This window comes from Puma concolor, chromosome A1 (assembly GCF_028749965.1).
Source record: "Puma concolor isolate L17-30 chromosome A1, mPumCon1.1.hap2, whole genome shotgun sequence".
Taxonomy (NCBI): domain Eukaryota; kingdom Metazoa; phylum Chordata; class Mammalia; order Carnivora; family Felidae; genus Puma; species Puma concolor.
Genome location: NC_141667.1, coordinates 205,928,328 through 205,948,849, shown reverse-complemented (window position 1 = coordinate 205,948,849; position 20,522 = coordinate 205,928,328). Strand labels below are relative to the sequence as shown.

At 38.0% G+C, this 20,522-nt stretch overlaps 1 protein-coding gene across 5 annotated transcripts in view; it reads right to left on the bottom strand.

Annotated features, from left to right (window-relative positions):
* DIAPH3 (diaphanous related formin 3) overlaps positions 1-20,522 on the bottom strand; it is a 508,403-nt gene that overhangs the window by 443,280 nt on the left and 44,601 nt on the right. For all 5 annotated transcript variants that reach the window (XM_086710920.1, XM_025923546.2, XM_086710913.1 and 2 more), the window contains one exon: positions 17,142-17,309. In XM_086710920.1, the coding sequence (XP_086567046.1) occupies positions 17,142-17,309 (168 nt within the window). The remainder of the gene's footprint in view (positions 1-17,141; positions 17,310-20,522) is intronic.

Here is a 20,522-nt window from a genome sequence, read left to right as displayed (position 1 = left end):
AAAAGTTTCTCTTGAGCCCTCCAGGCCTCAGTTGCCTTCAACTCCAGTAGTCCACATGCCAAAGTGGAACAGTTTGGGGAAACTTGCTCTGAATCCCTTCAGTGTCTTTAATTCCAGAGGAGCTAAGCTGAGCATCTCTGAGGGCTATCTAGGAAACTAGAGTTAGGGGTGAGGGGTGGAATCAGGGGAGAACAAGCATCTTCATTTAATAGCCCCCTGCCTTAAGGGAAAATCTTCAGTGTGAGAATTTGAGCATCACATAGTCTAAGCTCCATGTGTTACAGGATAAAAAATACAGGCTCACAGAAATCGCATGACTTTTCCTAGCGAGGTGGCTATTAGAAACACAAGCCCTGGAGCCCAGACTACCAGTCCAGGGCAGTTTCCAGGTAATTATAAGAGGTCCCTTGCAAATAAGTCAACCATTTTCATGTTACTCAGTTTCCATCTGCTCAAAATGATCATACAGTAGCCCTACTGTCTTTGGTCAGGTTCCCAAGAGGTACTGTGTGAGACAAGGATCCTGGTGCAGATGACTAACAGAGGGGATGCCCTCAGGATAGGGGAATAAAGAAAAGCAAGACAGAGCAGGGGAAAGAGACTTTTGAAAATATTGCTTCAGCCTGAACTGCATGGCTGTCAGTACTACCTAGAGGGAGAGAACAGTTTGACCCCTCCGAATCAGTCAGCGGATTAGCTACAGGATCCTAGCCCTTGGAACCCAAATCTCCAGATAGGGCAGCTATAAACTACGAGGAACCAACACTTACCACCTGGAATCTGCATGCACCAGCCTGATGAAGGTGGTCTTAGAGGGGCACCAGCAGCATCCACAACACCGTTTGAAAATAACTTACTTTCTAATAAGGCTTATTTCTAAGCAGAACTGAGTAATACAGAAACTCATGTCAATGGCCTCAACAAGCAATACAAACCACTGGATTAACCAACTCTTCCATTCGGACCTAGGTTGGGACCCTCTACTACACTGCTTAGGTACAAAGTGATGCGCAGGTACAGATTCTAAGAGACCCCTGAAATGTGGTTTACTTCAATGTATCAATGTATTGAGATATATGCAGGGAATTCATTAAATATCTATTATAAACACCAAACAGGAAATATACAGAACTCATAATTGCAAAAAACCAGATGAGTAATTTGAATGAGGTTAATATTTTGTAGGTAGGACATTAAAGTTTTCCCACTTACAAAACAGATATTTATTAGCTGGCAATATTTAGCAGAATAGATCTCAAAAATATTTATGCAGTTACCAAATCAAAACTTTGTCTGAAGAGTATTGTCGTTAAAGCTCTATTAATATCTTAACAGACATTATAAATTAACTCATTTACAGTGCTACCTTCATATACATGTTTAACCACAGTTTTGCCTGGGGAAATTGGGAGTGGCAATATCAAAAACCAATTTTCTCTCAGTTAATTACTTTCTAATTAAAAACTCACCTTAATTGAACCACTGTGCTGTTTTACTCTGGGAGTCTGACTGGAACTAAAGATAGATTTTAGACACAAAAAAATACTGCCAAAAAGAAACACAGATCAAGGGGCTTTCAAAATAAGGATTCTTCAGAAGGATCAAGGTCAGGAAAGATAAGGAAATGTCACTGATTGCAGGGGACTAAGGATACAGAGTAAACTAAATGCAAGGTGTGATCCTGGATTGGATCCTAGAAGAGAAAAAGCACAAGTAGAAAAACTGGCAAAATCTCAATAATGTAATTTCATTAGTAGTGTACCAACATTTCTCAGTTCTAATAACTGAACTCAAGTTATAGAATGTGTTGACATTTGAGGAAGTAGGGTGAAGGGTATATAAGAACGGTCTGTGCTCTTTTTGCAACCCTTCTATAAATCTAAGGTTGCTTCCAAGTAAAGCTTTTCTTTTTTTTTTTTTTTAATTTTTTTTTTCAACGTTTATTTATTTTTGGGACAGAGAGAGACAGAGCATGAACGGGGGAGGGGCAGAGAGAGAGGGAGACACAGAATCAGAAACAGGCTCCAGGCTCTGAGCCATCAGCCCAGAGCTGGACGCGGGGCTCGAACTCACGGACCGTGAGATCATGACCTGGCTGAAGTCGGACGCTTAACCGACTGCGCCACCCAGGCGCCCCCCAAGTAAAGCTTTTCTAAGACTAAATTGAAATATTCATAAAACTTCTGTCATAAAAATAATTTTCAAAGTATGAAAAAAATGGAACATCCTTCATTCTTAAAAAAAAATATTTTTAAGTCTACTAAATACAAAGAGCAAGTTTGCAGTATACTTGGCTACAGTAAATAGAGACTTGATTAAGGGGAAGGAAGTACACACACACACACACACACACACACACACAATCAAAACAAATATCTGGGACTACTAACAAAGACATAGGTATCAGAATTCCATTCCAAATCTAAAGATTAGGCACTCTTTGGAATTTTCCAAAACAAAATTCAAGCTGTTCGAATTTCTGTTTTCATTCCAAATCTGCTCTGTAAACTGTCCTCATTCTTCCCACAAGCCTTTCTACATCTTTCACCAAGATTTAGTATTCCTAAATAATGGTTAAGTTCTTGCAGGCATCGTGCTAAACATTTATAAGCACTCTTACTACATTAACTGTCACTAATAACCCATGGGAGGTATGGACCGGCTTCTCTATATTGAAGAGAGAATGGAGACTTCGGGAAATTCTTTCAGTTGAGCATAGTCCTATGCTATTTGAACTGTGGTCTATCTACACTCATCATTCTTATTCCATTATTTATCTCCATTTCCATCTAAAATCCCATTTCCGGGGCGCCTGGGTGGCGCAGTCGGTTAAGCGTCCGACTTCAGCCAGGTCACGATCTCGCGCTCCGTGAGTTCGAGCCCCGCGTCGGGCTCTGGGCTGATGGCTCAGAGCCTGGAGCCTGTTTCCGATTCTGTGTCTCCCTCTCTCTCTGCCCCTCCCCCGTTCATGCTCTGTCTCTCTCTGTCCCAAAAATAAATAAACGTTGAAAAAAAAAAAATTAAAAAAAAAAAAATAAAATCCCATTTCCTTTGGGGCTAATGCAATCGGACTTATCACTTATGTTGCCAACAACTTGTATTGACTCCTCTCCCATCCCATGCCTTGCCACCCAGTCTTTAGCTTCTCCACCACCAGCAATCTTTACTTCAACTTTGCTCAACCACAGTCTTCATGACTACACCCAGACCTTTTCATTATCTAAAAATGGTTCTACCTCAGGTATCATCATGTAATGCTCATGACTCTATTCTCAGACCCTCATTTTCTGTCTTTTCACTTGTCCTACTGCTGGACCACCATAGTGTTGACCTCAATAAGACCTATTTCTTGATCCCCTCCATGTTCTCCTAAAGCAGGTTAATTCTATGGATCATCATTTCCTACATTTACAGAAAAGCCAACTCATTTTTCTTCTCACATTCCCTAAAGTATTTATTTCAAACTTGCCCTTCCCCAAGAGCTATGAAACTACCATTTCTACTATCATTTTCAATAAGCAAATTTCAATTTCCTCTGTAAAAAGAAAACTTTCAATTTCTCGTTTCCCATATTACCAATTTATTTGCACACTAATCTTTCTGTATCAATTCTTGCATCCATCCAAAGATAATTCCATTCATTTATGCTCTGGATCTCCTTTCCTCTCACCTCCTGAAAGGGCATTGCATATCAATTATCCTTTTTCAATTCTGTCTCACTAAATTGTTCTCAGTTGGTTGGGTCTCAATATATAAACATGTTAATCCTTAATGGATTAAAATTAAAAGGAAAAAGCACCTTCCTTCAAACCTAGCTCTCCTTTATATATGCTTCCTTTACTCTCCTTCACAGGTAACCTTTTAAAGAACTCTTTTCTACACCCGTTGCCACTTTGACAGTGCACAGACCACAGTGGATTTCTTTTCTGATATTTGTTAAATATGTAAGATGTAACAAAATTTCCCAAACAGAGTTTGCTATTCCTGTTTAGGGACAAACTAGGAAACTGAGGTCATTTTCTGAAGGATGGAGCTGGAGCTAGAGATAATACTCACATCCCTAGCTGAGAATACGAACAAACAAGGTCCAGCCCCAGAGATGGATTCTTTAGGCAGTTCTAGTAACACAGGTATTCAAACATGGCCAAGCTGAAATCCACGATGTTTCCAGGGAGCACTAGCAGAATCACACTCAACCTCAGTGACCTGGAACCAGGGTGGCATCTGGCCAAAGAGTGAACAGAGCTGAGATCTTACAGACTTCACTCAAATTGTGGGAGTTTCTGTGATGCACAGAGAGGAATGAAGGAATATACCTTCTCTAAACTGAATGAAGATACCAAATGGGTCAATAGCAGCCCTGACCTGGAAGCCAGGTGAAAGGAATATAGTCAAGTCAGCAGCTTTTAAAATACTGCAAGGGATTCTTCCTAAGTGTTGGATGGGGCCAGAAATTTCCACAAACAAGAAAGTCCGAAGTTTGCTACCTTATTTTACACACCTTGACTCCATCCTAGACTGACAAAATACTAATAAAAATAACTACTCTCCATGTTTTCTTGGCAAAACTGAGGTGAGGGTGTGAAATAATCTTAATACTTCCTGCACATACATGCAACTAGTTAGAGCACTGAGGAGCAATCGAGCGAAGAATGGCAAACAGAATGGACACATATTCCACCAAGTTACAAACATCTGACTCACTATTTTCATTCATGGATGTGGATTTTACAAGACAGCATGCTCATTAAATTTACATACATCAAGTGGAGTGGGATAGTTAACACCATGGAGAGTCAGATTAAATTTAAAATGATTGACTATTCAGAGAATTAAGCGAATATGTACAAGCAGCAAGTTGAAGAGGGTCAGGTTTGAGGCAATTCACCCAGAGAGGAAAAAGCAATTCACCCAGACAGGCAGAGGCATGACGAGATAGAAAATGGATGCTGCAAAGACAGGATCGTCATAGACCAAAACATTCATATTGATCAATAAGCATAATATCAGAAGGTAAAAACTGGAAGCACAGCAATAGCAAGGCAAACATTAATTCTTATTAAGTCAAAAGAAATCATCTCATTTGAATAGTGTATTAGATTTCTGTTTCATGGGTTAAAACCAATAGAATTGTTCCTGGAAACAGTCTGTTTTGGTAACATTTTATCACGACAGCTATGAATTGGTTAAGCGTTTTAACAGGTCCACAAGATTCCCTAATTACTTCTCCTGAGACTTCAGATCTCAACATTCTATAAGCACAATTTTACCCATTTCTTCTAAAAGTGTTCGTCTGTTCTTAACCACATTGGAATTCATCTTCCATACCACATGTCAAAGGTCCTGCTAATGTTTATCCCTACACTAAGGTAGTATTTAGTGAAAGATTTCATGATCTTATTCCACGTCATTATAAACACTCATAGTACACACAAACTGAATCTATCTAGTTCTGTAATTTGTTTTATTCTTAGGTTAGGTTTAGAAAACCTTTATGAGATAAATACCTTGGAAAAAAGAGCTCACAATTAAGTGTATTACTACTTCATATTCAACATGTCCATAAATATGCTAACATTACAGAACAGCTTATCTTTCTTTTGATCATCATTTTTTACTATGTTCTTATACAGTAACCTTTTTCATATATAAATGTGATTGTAGAGAAGTTATATTTTTAGGTTTTCCCACTAAGGCTGGATTTTCACTGTTCTAGCCACAGTATCTTTACTCAATCCCCATTAAAATTAATAGGAATTCAGATGGCTAGCTCATTAAAAGGATGGCAGGCATAAAACAGCATTTATCCAGAGACTGACAAAGAACTCACATATAATGTTCGACCAAATACTCTAACTGAAGCTTATAGTAAGTGTAAACTATCTTAATTTGAAACCAAATTTAAATCTGTCCTAGAGCCGTTATCAAAGAACAAAAAAAGAAGAAACTCATGCATTGCTTTTCTTCCATATACTTTAAGTTTTAGTCGAATAGACAAGAAATGAAATTAACATGCAGAGAGCTGCACAACTAATTTATTTTGAAATATCATCTTGCTGGAACTGTTCAAGCATATACCTAAGCATCTATAATCACAAACAATGGTTATGTGATCTTTTAGATAAGAACACAGCTACTGATAAAAGTTTTTATTTGCTTTTCAACTTTTCTAAACAAATGGCTATTTCTTCACAAATTACATGAAGGATCGTCAGTGGACTGAAGATACAAAAGCCAACTTTTCTAGAGATGAAACAAGACTGAGAAAAAGCCCTCACAGCTGGAAAAGAACGGACTTGCACACTTCCCCATTGGTGAAAGAGCATGCTTAAACATTATCATAACACTTATTCTTTTTAAAATTCCCCTAACCATTTTTATTGGTTCAGTGAACTCCCACCAGGCAAAATCCAATGCTCCTAAATCATTTATTTTCTCACTTATCTGGATCCAAAGAGAAACAACTAGGCATTGACATTATTCCCCCCTGACAAACACAGCCAATGAATCAACTTGACAGTTGCCTTATACTTCTATACTCTTTTCTTCTTCCTCCTCCTCCAGCTTGGATTATTATTCCGATTGCTTTTAAACCACCTTTCCCTAAATTTTTCAATTTCTACCTAAAGGAAAGGGAAACGGTAACAACTAATAGATCAAAATGAACCATTCCCATGCAACCATTCTCATTTTATCTGGCCAACCCTAAATATACTTTTTAAGTTTTTAAGAAAAAATGCTCATGATAGAAGTAGATTTGTAAAGAATGCTAATACTTGAAATAAGCTAACTGCTAGTAGCAATCTATAGCAGTCAATAAACAGAGAATTAACACAAAAGAGTCTTTGTTGGTTTCTCTTTTCATTCCAATTCCTGGGTAAGATATCACTTACACATCCAACACAATAGGCATTCATTTATATGACTAAAGAAAGAGCTATGTATAAACCCTTAACACGAAGGATTAAGGAGAAAAAAAAAAAAATGACAGGGAAAGAAAAAGGATAAACTGTCCTTCACAAGTACCCACAGAGAGGAATAGAGTTAGCAAGATGAACATTCCTCCCACCAGCTGTACCATTTAAGTATCAAACATATTAGGTGGTTATCCTTGACTTTTTACTTGATTTTATACTTTTATACTTGACCACATAGGTGGTCACACTTGATTTTATCAGTTCACCTGAGCTCTTCTTTCTTCGTCTGGACTTTAGGTTTCAAATACATCTGAATAAAGCCAATAAGGACAAAAAGACATCTCAATATTTAACTGTCTGTGTACTAATTTCTATCATTTCATTGCTCAAACATGTGTTTACCAAGGTAGAAACAAACTCCGCAATACATGCAATATGCACCATGAGGGCACTAGGGAGATGGATATGGATCAAGTTAAATATCCATAGTCCACTGAAATTTAGTTTTTAGAAAAAGTTTTTATACCAAAATTCTCATTAAAGAAGTTCTTCTAGTTCTCATAAATCAACAAGTAAAAAAGAAATATCAGGGTCACTCATTTAGTCAGTAATGGAGGAGATACTCTATTTAATTAAAAAAAAAAAAAAAAAAAAAAGCAGGGGTCAAATATCTACCCGAAGGGAAGGCCAGTCTAGTGAGGAGCTAACCTTAACTCTAGTCACTGAAATACAAAACGAAAAGAGACCTCTACTAAACACTTTAGTAACAGAAAAATAGAACATATTAATTTGTTTTCTAGGGTTTTTAGAAAAAATCTTTATGAAACTGATCGTGTTTCACCTTCATTTTGACAGCAGAAGAGGACATTGTTAAGAAAGTGGAGCCCTTACTGGGTAGGTACATAGAAATTGTGAGAGTAGCTTCTCAGTTCCCTAACTCAGAGGTTATTGTGCTTGGAATGAAATCTCAGATTTGAAAAACATTTAGAACTTTCAAGTACATGGTTTTAACCTTTTTTTTTTTTTTATTGTAGAATTCTACTCAATATAATAAAGGAGTAAGAAACAAGTTTTTCACAAATATTCTGATTGGACACAAAAAATACGAGGCATTCAACAAACAGAAACTAATGAGAATTCCATAATGTTACTAGATACCAAAATTCATCAACAGAAACTGACAATATTAGTTAAAAGATTTTTTACAGCTAGTTATATATTAGAAATAAACTAAAGAATAAACCTAATAGAAGATGTGCAAGTCCCATAGGGAGAAAAACCATAAATTTTTACGTTTAGGAACTGAAAATCTAAATAGAGATAACATATACAATATTCACAGATGGAAAAACTTAATATCACAAAAGTATCCACTTTGCCTAAATCAGTAAATTCACTGAAATTCCAATCAAGAACCCAACAGGGTTTATAGTGTAACTTAACTGATTCTAAAATTAATATAAAAACACAAAGTCTCAAGAATAGCCAAGACGATTTTGAATCGAGAGAGGGGGGTCTTAGATACCAAGGCTTATTATACAGCTATAGTAATTAAGACAATGGATGTAAGTGAGAGCCAGACAAATAGACAAATGGACAAAATCAAGCCTCCAAAACAAACCCACATATGTGCAAAAACTTGATGTTTACCACTGGAGGTATTACAAATGAAGGATAAGAAGGACTATTAAATCAATGCTGCTAGAAAAACCAGTTATCCATGTAGAAAAAAAAAAAAACTGGATCCATATCATATAGACATAAAGATACAGAATCCTGAAATACAGAACAGATTTATGATGTCAGGATAGAGAAGGATTTCTTAAATATACAAAAAGCAAAGACCATAAAGAGATGGATAAATTGGACCATAGTGAATTTTCCATTTCTGTAGTCTAATCCATCTACCCCTAAAGAAAGTAAAAAGACAAGACTCAGCCTGGGACAAGATATTTTACAGCTTATAAACAGATACAAACATAAATCCAGATAGGTGACAAATTCTACAATTAAAAAAAAAAAAAAACAAAAAACCCCAGTTACAAAACAGGCAAAAGATATGAACAAGTAATTTACAAAATAAACCAAAGGGCCAATAAATGTGTGAAGAGATATTCAAAATTCTTATGACTATTAAAAACTGACTTGTTTAAAGTATGAGGTAACCTGTTTACAACTCACAGATTTACACAATTAAAAAGTTTTATAGTACCAATTCAAATTCAGAGACCTACAAATTAACCAAGAGGAATCTTCAAAAATGTCAAATTCATAAAATACAAGGAGAGACTGAGGACTATTTCAGAACAAAGGAAATGTTAAAAATTTGACAGCTGAATGAAACACAGGATTCTACACTACACTCTTGTTCTATAAAGACCATTTTTGGTATTACTGAGGATTAGTTGATAGAAAATGATCACTGTTAACTTTCTGACTTAGGTGGTTAGAAGGATGTCCTTATTTGTAGGGACTAATACTAAAGAATACTAAAGAATTAAGAGATTATGGGGCATGGAGTCAGCAACTTACCACCAAATGGTTAGGAAAAAAAGTTTCTATACATTGGTCATTATTATACAGAAAAAGTTTAACATAGGAATGAAACCATCAGGTTCAGGTTAATGTTCACCTTTGGGAATTAAGGGAAAAAATGGAATGAAGAGTATACAAGGTACTTCAATTATATCTGTGGTGGTGGTTGTTAGATTGTGTTCTATTTTTTGTGTATTTGATTCAACATTACACAGTGAAAACTGTTTCAAAATCAAACTGTGAATACCTTTACTACTACCTACATCTCCCTACATTAGAAGCCAATATATGTGTTAAACAGGTCATCTAAGCTCTTAATACCAGCAGACACCTCAAGCACATACTTAAGGGATAATGATAGCATTTTATAAATGTGCTCTCTACTACATTAGATAAAGGCTGACAAACATCTTCCCAAGAAACGATTAGGCCATCAATACTCAAACTTAAGTACTTTGTGCAATCTTAGGGGACCATTTCTTCCATACTTACAAATGACGACAGGAAATCCAGAATTTGAAAACTTTGTCAGAATAATTTTATCATCATTGGCACTGATTTAATGCCTGTTAATGATCACATCTAGATAGAGGACCATTCTTGCATACCTTTCATTCTCTCAGAGAGAAGATATCAAAACAAACAAGAAGAGATGAATGCATAAAATTTCTCTTCCTATTCATTTTAAGGTTTTTGTCTAATTTGGAAAACTGGCAATTAAAGCTAATTTCCACCTAGACATAGAATTACAGGTAAAAAGAAATGTGGGATCTTAGAAATCTTAAAGGTTAGGAAAATGCACTTAATAGGCAATTGTTTAAGATAAACCAGTTGAATGCTGCTGCATGGGTTTAATCTAGTGGGAAGACCTATCGGAGTAACAAAGGATAAGTTCTACAAGGGATTTATACACAAGCAGCTGTGAGGCAGGTTTAATGAGTGCTAGGTCTGATAGGACATGGGAAAGGGTCTGAGAAGAGTCATGTCTGGGCCAGGATTTACAGTAATGAATAGCAGTCCTGGAAGGGTGGCTGGAAGGCCAGTGCATTAGCCCGGGGAAGAGGTAATGAAAGGTTCAACAGAGGACAAACAAAATCAGGGCCTAAGAAGGACAGAAATGAATGGATGTGACCAATGCCTGAGGGGGATCAGAAAAGATTCCCAGATCTCAGTGTGGGCTCCTGAGAGAGAACTAAGCAAGGAGCAGTTTGGTGGGGTATTTTTCGTTTTGTTTAAAAGAACACGACAGAAAGGGGAGGTCAACACAATGGGGACATAGGTCATTACCAACATCAGTACCCCCTACAAAGGCAATTAACTATTCATAGGCAAGACAGCACTGTGAAAATCCCAGAAACCAGGAGTAAAGGTGAAACATGCCCCCGACTGAAGAGATGGATAAAGACAGTATTAGAATCACATAAACAGGACACCTAAAGGAAACCAAGTTCATTCCAGTAACTGATCCTAAAGAACTAGAGGTCTATCAACTGGCCAAAAACTGAGAATAATCCTCTGTAAAGAGTTCAGAGTTCTTCAAGGGGCACCTGGGTGGCTGAGTCAGCTGGGCATCTGACTCTTGATGTGGGCCCAGGTCATGATACCAGGGTGGTAGGATTGAACCCCACATTGGACCCAGTGCTAAGCATGGAAGCTGCTTAGGATTTTCTCTGCCTTGTTCACTCTGGCCCTTTCCCCCACATGCTCTCTTAAAAAAAAAAAAAAAAATCTACAAAAACAGACAACTAAATGAAATTATAAGGTATATAAGCAAAATTAGTTCAAAGAACTAAAACCATCAAAAAAAAAAAAAAGGCAAAGTCAATATAGTCAAAGGTCAGTCATTTGAAATTATCTACTCAAAGGAGCAAAAAGAAAATAAAAAATACCTATGGGACATCAACAAGAGAAACAAAATATCCACTGTGGAAATCTCCAGAGAAAAGAGAAAGGTACAGAAAGTCTCAAGTGATAATGGCTGAAAACTTCCCTAACTTGGGGTGAGAAATAGACATCCAGATTCAAAAGGTCCAAGGACTTCCAAAAAAGTTGAACCCAAAAGGGGCTACGCTGAGACACATTATAATTAAATGGCCAAAAGTAACAAAGAATTTGGAAAGCATGAAGGGACTAGTCACAAATAACGGAGCCCCTGAGACTATTAGCAGATTACCCTGCAATATATTTATATATATGTACACAAATATATATAAATATATATACATTTATATATAGATTTATATTTATATATAGATTTATATATATAAATAAAGGACATTATATACATAATAAATATATAACACAATGTTAGATGTCAACTATATCTCAATAAAGTTGGAAAAATATCAAAAGAAACTGATGAGGTCAGTTTCTGGTTTCTTGAGGTGTATATCTTTTACAGAGTTTGATTATAGCTGCTCTTCTCAAGACATAGCAAAACATCAGACTACTGGGGAGATGCCAACATAAAAGGGCTCCCATCCCCCATGAGAAATGTGTAGGGAACCAAAGAGGATGAAGAAAAAGCAAGAGGGCCAGAGGCAATACCTTGAAGAAATACAAATCAGAAAAGGAAACCTGGAAACTGGTAAAAACGGGCCAGAGAAGAGGAAAATCCGAAGTAAAGGAGTGTCATGGTAGCTAAAGGAAAAAGTAATGCAGACAGGAGGGAGTGGTCAGCAGTATTACAGGTAAAATCGGACGACTAGGAGGGCACTTACAGTTAGGAGAATAGCAAAAACTACCAATTATCGGTAGGAAGAGCCAAAGTAGTTTATACTTTACAGAGGACAGACTCTGAAGGGAACAAAGCGAAGGACAGGAGTGAGGGGCAAAGAATACATGAGCTTCCCATGGACAAGATGTGGATCCCAGGGAAGCAGCAGCCCTGGGCCATCAGAGAGGTGCTGTGTCCTGAAGGCGACTCCAGCAGAGGAATGGGCTCATGGAAAACTGGGCAGAAGGCCAAAGGAGACATCACCAGTGACAAGGGAATTAAAGGTGAAACTGGAGGGCAGGTGGGCACAAAAATGCCACAGAAGAAAACAATCAGCATTTGTAATCTCCTATACCTGTAACAGGCAAAATCATGCCCTAATCTCTGTATCCTACAAATAAGTTCTATTACATGGCAAAGGAGACTTTGCAGATGTAACATTATTTTGAGTTATCTGGGTGAGAACATAATCTAATACATGAGCCCTTAAAAGCAGACAACTCTGTATAGATGGAGACAAGAGGTGACACAGATGGGAAGTCCTAGAAATTCTAAGCAGGAGATGGATTTGATGTAATGGAGAGATAGGGGCCCACACGAAGGATAGGAAAGAGGCCTCTGGAAGCTAAGGCAGCCCCCAGAGGACAGTCAGCAAAGAAACCAGGACCTCAATCCTACAATAGCAAGGAACTGGATTCTGCCACCATGAATTTGGAAAAGGTTCTTCCCAAAGCATCAGTAAGAGCCCAGCCATCACATACTGATTTTGGCCTAGTGAAACCAGAGAGGGCAGCTGAGCCAACCTGGACTTCTGACCCACAGAACTATGAGACAGCATATTGGCGTCTTAAAGCCACACATCTGTGAAATTGTGTAAATTGTTACAGCAGCAATAAAAACTAACATTACCCAGGGCACCACTGCCAGATTATCAACACCCGAGGCCTGAAGCATCTTCTTATTCCTCCTTTCCTCACCTCCCATCAAGTCCTGGAGGAGACAGATGCAGGCTGGAGAGTAGAGCACGGAAAAGTAAGGTAGGAAAATGGAAGAGACCAACCTTGCTCCCCAACAGCAGCCCGCACTGGAGACTACAAGTGGAGCCAGCCTGAAAAGGGGCAAGAGGGAAACTTCTTCTGGATGAAAATTGTTTGCATTAAACTAGAATTTTTTTCTGTTTAATCTGAAAGCCAACAGAAAGCTCTGGGACCTGCCTGGGATTTCATCTAGGGGAAAGAAAGAATAAGCCAAGGAGACTGGTTTAAAGAGCCAACAGCTACAATGAACAAGTCACTTTCAGCTTGTACCTACCATGCTGAACTCATTCAAAAACCAGTTAACATAGACCCACAGTGAGTTCAAGAGTGAACACTGAAACTTGATTTCTAGAAATTAAAGTGGTATACACAAGGATGTTAACACAGCTATTTTACAAACCTAGATTCATAGAGAAACCAATATGGGCTTTCAGGTAACAATTCTACTTTTACCAAAAGACAAATGGGAGAAAGAGCTATTAAGTAGTCTAAGTATTCATCACTACTTAAAAAACAAAAACAAAAAACAAACAAACAAACAAAAAACCCCACTAAAACTATTACCTAGAGACCAAGTAAATCCATCTCCAATATAAAAGTAAAAGGAGGGGCGCCTGGGTGGCGCAGTCGGTTAAGCGTCCGACTTCAGCCAGGTCACGATCTCGCGGTCCGTGAGTTCGAGCCCCGCGTCGGGCTCTGGGCTGACGGCTCAGAGCCTGGAGCCTGTTTCCGATTCTGTGTCTCCCTCTCTCTCTGCCCCTCCCCCGTTCATGCTCTGTCTCTCTCTGTCCCAAAAATAAATAAATAAAAACGTTGGAAAAAAAGTCAAAGGAGTACAAATATTGAAGTATTACCCTGTACCTACTCATTAAATAATCAAGTCAGCACACTATCTTAAGAACAAAAGGCTCTGTAAAAACAGTTTTTACTTCATGTGAAAATTACTTCAATACCTTTGATAAGGTTAAATAAGGCTTTAAAAATTGCACAATGTCAAAACTAAGAATTTAGATGCAAATTTTCAATGGTAGGAAGCCCCTGTAGGTGCAAAGGCCAAGATATTAAGATTATAGATTCGATGTGGCTTCTTCAGAAGAATACTCATACTACAGATAGGTAGGTGCAAGTTAAAAAAAAAAAAAAAAAAAAAATCAAACCCAACCCTGCATCTAGCATTCTCTACAGACACAAGAACAGCTTTAAATTTGTCAAAAATAAGGTACCCTGAAAAGCCTGAGAAATATCACTCATTACATTTAAAGAAGGGAAAAGACCCTTCTCAGCTTCAGAACCATCAGTGGATTCTACCTCCACAATGTATTGTGATGTGGTCAAGCAACGAGAAAGGAAAGACAAGAACCCAGTCCTCACTTTAAGATGACCTTAGTTCTGACAAGCTCGTTTATTAGCAAATTGGGCAGCCCTGACCCATCCACAATTTCATTTGACTTCTGCTGAGTAAAAGGAGTTTGATTGCAAACGATCTGCTGCCAACAGGGATACCTGTTTAAGATTTAACAAGTGATCAGGCCCAGTTATTAAATATGTATTCTATAAACATTCCAAAGATGTCAATATCCTTCTGCCCTATACATAACTACAAACTGATAGTCTTACATTTCTCCTAAGAATAACTGAAAAACAGTTCAAGTAATCATGTTCAGTACAGAATGCCACTGACTATATTCAGTACTTTCTAGGTAGCTGTACTTTTAATGGCTTATGATGATAAAATGTGGCCTTGTAAACATCTAACATCAATAGCCTACTCAGTCTGCTTACTCAGATGGCACCAGCAATTATGATCAAAAAGAAAAATTTCTTCAAAGTAGTCACAAGGAAATGGAAAAAAAGTACCATTCTAGAATCTCATAGGTAATTTATATGCATGGTTCCACATACACTACATGGGATGAAGGAGTAGCTAAGGGCACTTTATTATCTTGAGCCCTCAAAGGTAATATTGAAGAGAACTACCTTTATACAAGCCTCATTAACAGAGGCAAAGGCTAGGAAAAAAAAAAAAAAAAAAGTGCCTGCTTTGGCAACACATGTCCTAAATCTGGAAAAAAAAAATTTTTTTCAAAGCTGAAATTATATCAACTCATGGGAACAAAAGACTTAATAAGGAGTTATATATGTGTAGTTAATTAAAACCAAAATTAGCACTTCACCAAGAGCTGACATAACAGGAAATAATGTCCCAAGCCTACGGTTCATGTAAAACAATACTAACAAAACGTATGCTCAGTGATGAAAAGTTAGTAATCACTAACACTGTAATTCTTCATTTATGGAGACACAAACCAGGCATGCTCTCTTTCTGGGGTCTTCTGAAGCACCATGTATAATGCTGGACACAAATACTTGATGAATAGAAAATAAGGCAGTATAATTGTAAATATTTTGTTGATTCTAGTTGAGTAATAAAGAGGACCAACTATTAACTTTCTCAAATTTCAAACACATCTTACACTCTAAAGTAAATAAGTACATTTCCCTAAGAAGTAACAAGACTGTCAAAACCAGTAAGTGAAGTAAATATAAAATAAACCCAGACTGGGAGGGTGCCTGGGTGGCTCAGTAGGTTAAGCATCCAACCCCCCCCTTTTTTTTTTAAGTTTTACTCATTTATTGGGGGGGGGAGGGGCAAAAAGAGAGAGAGGGAGAGAAAATCTCAAGTAAGCTCCACACTCAGCACAGAGCACAACATGAGGCTCAATCTAATGACCACAAGATCACAACCTGAGCTGATATCAAGAGTTGGCCACTTAACGCCACCCTGGTGCCCCTAAGTGTCCAAATCTTAATTTTGGCTCAGGTCATGATCTCATGATTCATGAGTTTGAGCCCCGTGTTGAGCTCTGTGCTGACAGCAAAGTGTCTGCTTGGGTTTCTCTCTCCCTCTCCCTCTGAGCCAACCCACCCTCCCCCCACCTCCCACCCCTGCTCACTCACAACTCATGCCTGCTCTTTCTCTTTCAAAATAAGTGTGAATAGGGGCACCTGGGGGTCAGTCAGTTAAGCATCCAGCTTCAGCTTGGGTCACATTCTCACAGTTGGGGAGTTCAACTAAGTCCTCTAAGTCCATCTTCTCTACTAAACTTCCCTAAGCTGCTGCAATAATCTTTCCACTCTGGCTTCCCCTAAAGCTAATGAGATATCCAAAAATTAATTTCTTCCCACTCTGAACTTCTGCAGAACTTAACCATTAACTACCACCTTTTGGCAATTCTTACTTAATTTTTCCAATGTTTACTTTGAACCCTAGGAAATAAGCAACTTGAGGGTAAGAACTATATATGTAACTATTTAGATGCAATTGGCATTCATTTTGTGATAAACAATTATGAACATGGTTAATATAGCAAGCTGAATTAATGTGACCAACAACCCACTTAAAAGTTATAAGCAGAGTCACTGCTTTGTGGAACCAACTTGAAGGCAGCTTCTAATACCAGTGTGTCTCCAGAAAAGGCACACCCCAAAGTAAGTTTTAGTCTCCTCAGATATCAATGCTCTAAGACTATATGAACCTGGTTATCCTGAGAACTAAGAAAGGAATCAAACAAACAAAACCAAAATAAACACACCTAACAACATACACAGCACCGTGACCATCATTCTAAAATGCAAATGAACCCAGACAGACCACTTAGATAATCTTTGAGATTCAAAATATATCACTGGATACTTTAATAAAATACATAAAAACAGAAGCCCTCTTAAAAAAAAAAAAAAAAACAACTACTGTGCTAATTTTTCTCTGGTTCTTATTTTTTTGTAATCCTGGAGCTCTGAACACCTCATGTGCTATCTTCAATGACATCAGAAATCACCCTATGGAACAGGGGTCTTAAGTGTTATTGTTCCATTAACATGATTAGAAGCTAAGGTTTTTACGTCAACCATTTTATGAAAAACCACAATTCTTACCATCATCTTTTCGAAGAGTTTTAAGACTTCATTCTCTGACAGTGGCTTTGGAATGTTTTCCATCATCTCTGAAGAACAATCATTGCTTGCAAATGCAGTCTTCAGGTTGGAAAGTGGAGGTCTCTCCTTTTTGCTTCCTGGAATTCGTATGCTGGCAAATTTGTCCAGCTACAAAGGTAAAAAGTAGCATGTTATGTTAGTATTTCCTTCAACAATATTTATCTAATTACCAAAATAAGAAAACCCACACGGTGGATCACATTATCACTATGATTTCATCCCAAGGCATTCAACACTAGAATCTTCAAAATTTTTTTACAAAAACAGAAATATGAAAAATTTTCAGTAACCATCCTGTCTAAAAGCAGAAGAGAAATCAGACAACCTCCAAAGATTCCTTGTAATCTTAAATTATAGACTTAAGATTATAACGACAAGTGACCTTTGCTTTACGGATTAACAAACTAAGCAGTTTAAAAAGGTAACTGGACTAATTTAGTGGTTGGCAATCAAACTAATATTTAGTATCCTAGTCCTCAGCCCCCTTGTCCAGTACCCTTTTTCATAGTGCATGCCACACTCCTGAAAAAACAAAACGTGATTTAGGAATTCTAAGAGTTGAATTCTACTTATTATCTCCAGAGCTAGTTGTTCCGGTAAATACCACATTTCTCTTCATTCAGGCTGGTCTGTATTTGAATTTCATGAACAACTATAAAGTACGATGGCTGAAGCCTCAGGAAATAAAGCTGGGTTTTTGCGGTAATGGGATTTCTTCTATTAGATCAAATAGTTCACTGATATTTGAAAGTGTATAGACATTAATTTATAAACCTAATTGCATATTCATTAAATATCGCTTGATTTCACAAATTCTATTCATCACATAAAACCCACACTCAAAGTTTCAAGTGGTAACAGTCAAAAACGCAAAATGTCTTAAAGAGGCTAATAGAAGTATACTCAAAAAACAATGGTTCTGTGAATTGTTCAATGTAACTATACGTTACACTGTTCTTACCATAATGTAGGTAATATACAGACGTGTGCTCTTCAGGGCAGCCACTACCCATTTGTGGTTATTTAAATGTAAATTAGAATTTCAGTTCCTTAAAAGCCTAAATGCCCATCAACTGATGAATGGATAAAGATGTGGTTTATATATACAATGGAATACTACTTGGCAATGAGAAGGAATGAAATCCTGCCATTTGCAGCAACGTGGATAGAACTGGAACGTATTATGCTAAGTGAAATAAGTCAGTCATAGAAAGATCATATATTTTGACTTCTGTGTGGATCTTGAGAAACTTAACAGAGACTATGGGGGAAGGGAAAGGGAAAAAAACTAAATAGTTACAAACAGAGAGGTAGGGAGGCAAACCATAAGAGACTCTTAAATACAGAAAATAAACTGAGGGCTGATGCGGGGTCGGGGAGAGGGGAAAGTGGGTGATGGGCAGCGAGGAGGGCACTTGTTGGGATGAGCACTGGGTATTGTATGGAAGTCAATTTGACAATAAGTTGTATAAAAAAAAAGTTCAGTTCCTTAGTTACACTAGCCCCATATCAAAAGCCACATGTGGCTAGTCAAAGTACATATATAACATTTCTACTATCACAGAATGTTCTATTGGATAGCACTAGGATTTCATTAAGACGCGAAGATAGCAATGTTTATCTTTCAAAATAAATCTTTAAATTCTCTGAGAATAAAGCCTAAGAAATATGCCATGTACTGCATTCACACACGGTCCATCTAACATGACCTAATCATTAAAGTACTAAGAATATGACAGCTTCCAGTAGCATTTAGAAAGTCACAAAACACTACCACTACTCTCATCCTAACAACAAAAACAAGCCAGAAAACTTCCAAAATTATAGTCGTTGTTTTCAACCCATCAGGGAGCTGAGGACACAATGAAACCTGGAAGAACTATCACCAAGTGACAAGCTGCTTTTATCCCTGACAAACAGCTACAGACTAAGAAGTTCAACAAGGGCAAAGAAAAAACGGCCTAATTTTTAACGCACTATTGGCAGCCACATGGGTGCCGGCATGAGAAACATTACTAGAATTCCACGGAGACTAATCATGGAGCAAGTCTCCACCCACCTACCGACACTTTCCCTCAGGTCTTCAACTGCTTGGGGTAGGACGCCAATGGCTGGAGGGAGGGCAAGGTGTCCTGAGCCATGTAATGTCTGGGGAGGCCTCTTCCCATGCAAAGCCACTGCCCTCCCAAACACTCTGACCTAGGTAAAAGACAGCCACCTGGGTGGCTCAGTTGGTTAAGCATCTGACTTCAGCTCAGGTCATGATTTCTCAGTTCATAAGTTCGAGCCCCGCATCAGGCTCTGTGCTGACAGCTCAGAGCCTGGAGCCTGCTTCAGATTCTCTGTCTCCCTCTCTCTCCCTGTCCCTCCTCCACTTGAGCTCTCTCCCTCTCCCTCAAAAGCAAATAAACAAACGTTTAAAAAAAAAAAAAAAAAAAAAGACGGGAAAGAAATCCCAAAGACACAATCTGGACCTTCAGAGAATAAATGACAGTGGCTACCTGATGGTTGGCTGGGGACAGATACCAGGTCAGAGACTTCTTGAAGAAACAGAGCCAGAAGTGCAACTGCAAACACAAAGAACTCTGCACTAATTCTGAAAAGGGCATCAGAACTTTAAAACAGAGTTATCCCAGTCTTGAAAGCTAGTAGTTCAGTTGTAAAGCCAAAAGTAGAACGCCAGAATCTCCTTAGTGCTAAGAAACTTTTGAAGCCCCAGAAGACACTAATCAAACTAAAGCAGCACCTTTGGCAAGCCCATCTCCACCAGAGAGCATAATCGACTCAGCCCCAATTCTAGCAGCCTGAGAAAAGGGCACATTCTTTCTTAGAAGTATTATTTACTTTAATTTCCACGTATTTAAGTCAAATGTCCACCGTATATTCACATACTGCTACATACACAAAGGACCAAGGAAATGCCACGCACAAAGAGAAGCAGACCTAGAGGTAGCCTGGATGATGGAATTGCCAGACGGACCATTCAGAAGGATGTTTGTAAAAATGCTGAAGAATATAATGAAGAGTGAACACAACATAGGAGATGGGGAATTTCAGCAACAAAGTCATGGAAACTATTTTAAGAACCACACTAGAAATTTCATACATATATCGGGGCACCTGGGTGGCTCAGTTGGTTGAGAGTCTGACTTCAACTAAGGTCATGATCTCATGGTTCGTGAGTTTGAGCCCCTCATCGGGCTCTGTGCTGACAGCTCAGGGCCTGGAGCTTGCTTCAGATTCTGTGTCTCCTTCTCTTTGTGCCCTCTCCCCCTCATGCTCTGTCTTTCTCATTCTCAAAAAATATTAAGAGAAAAAGAA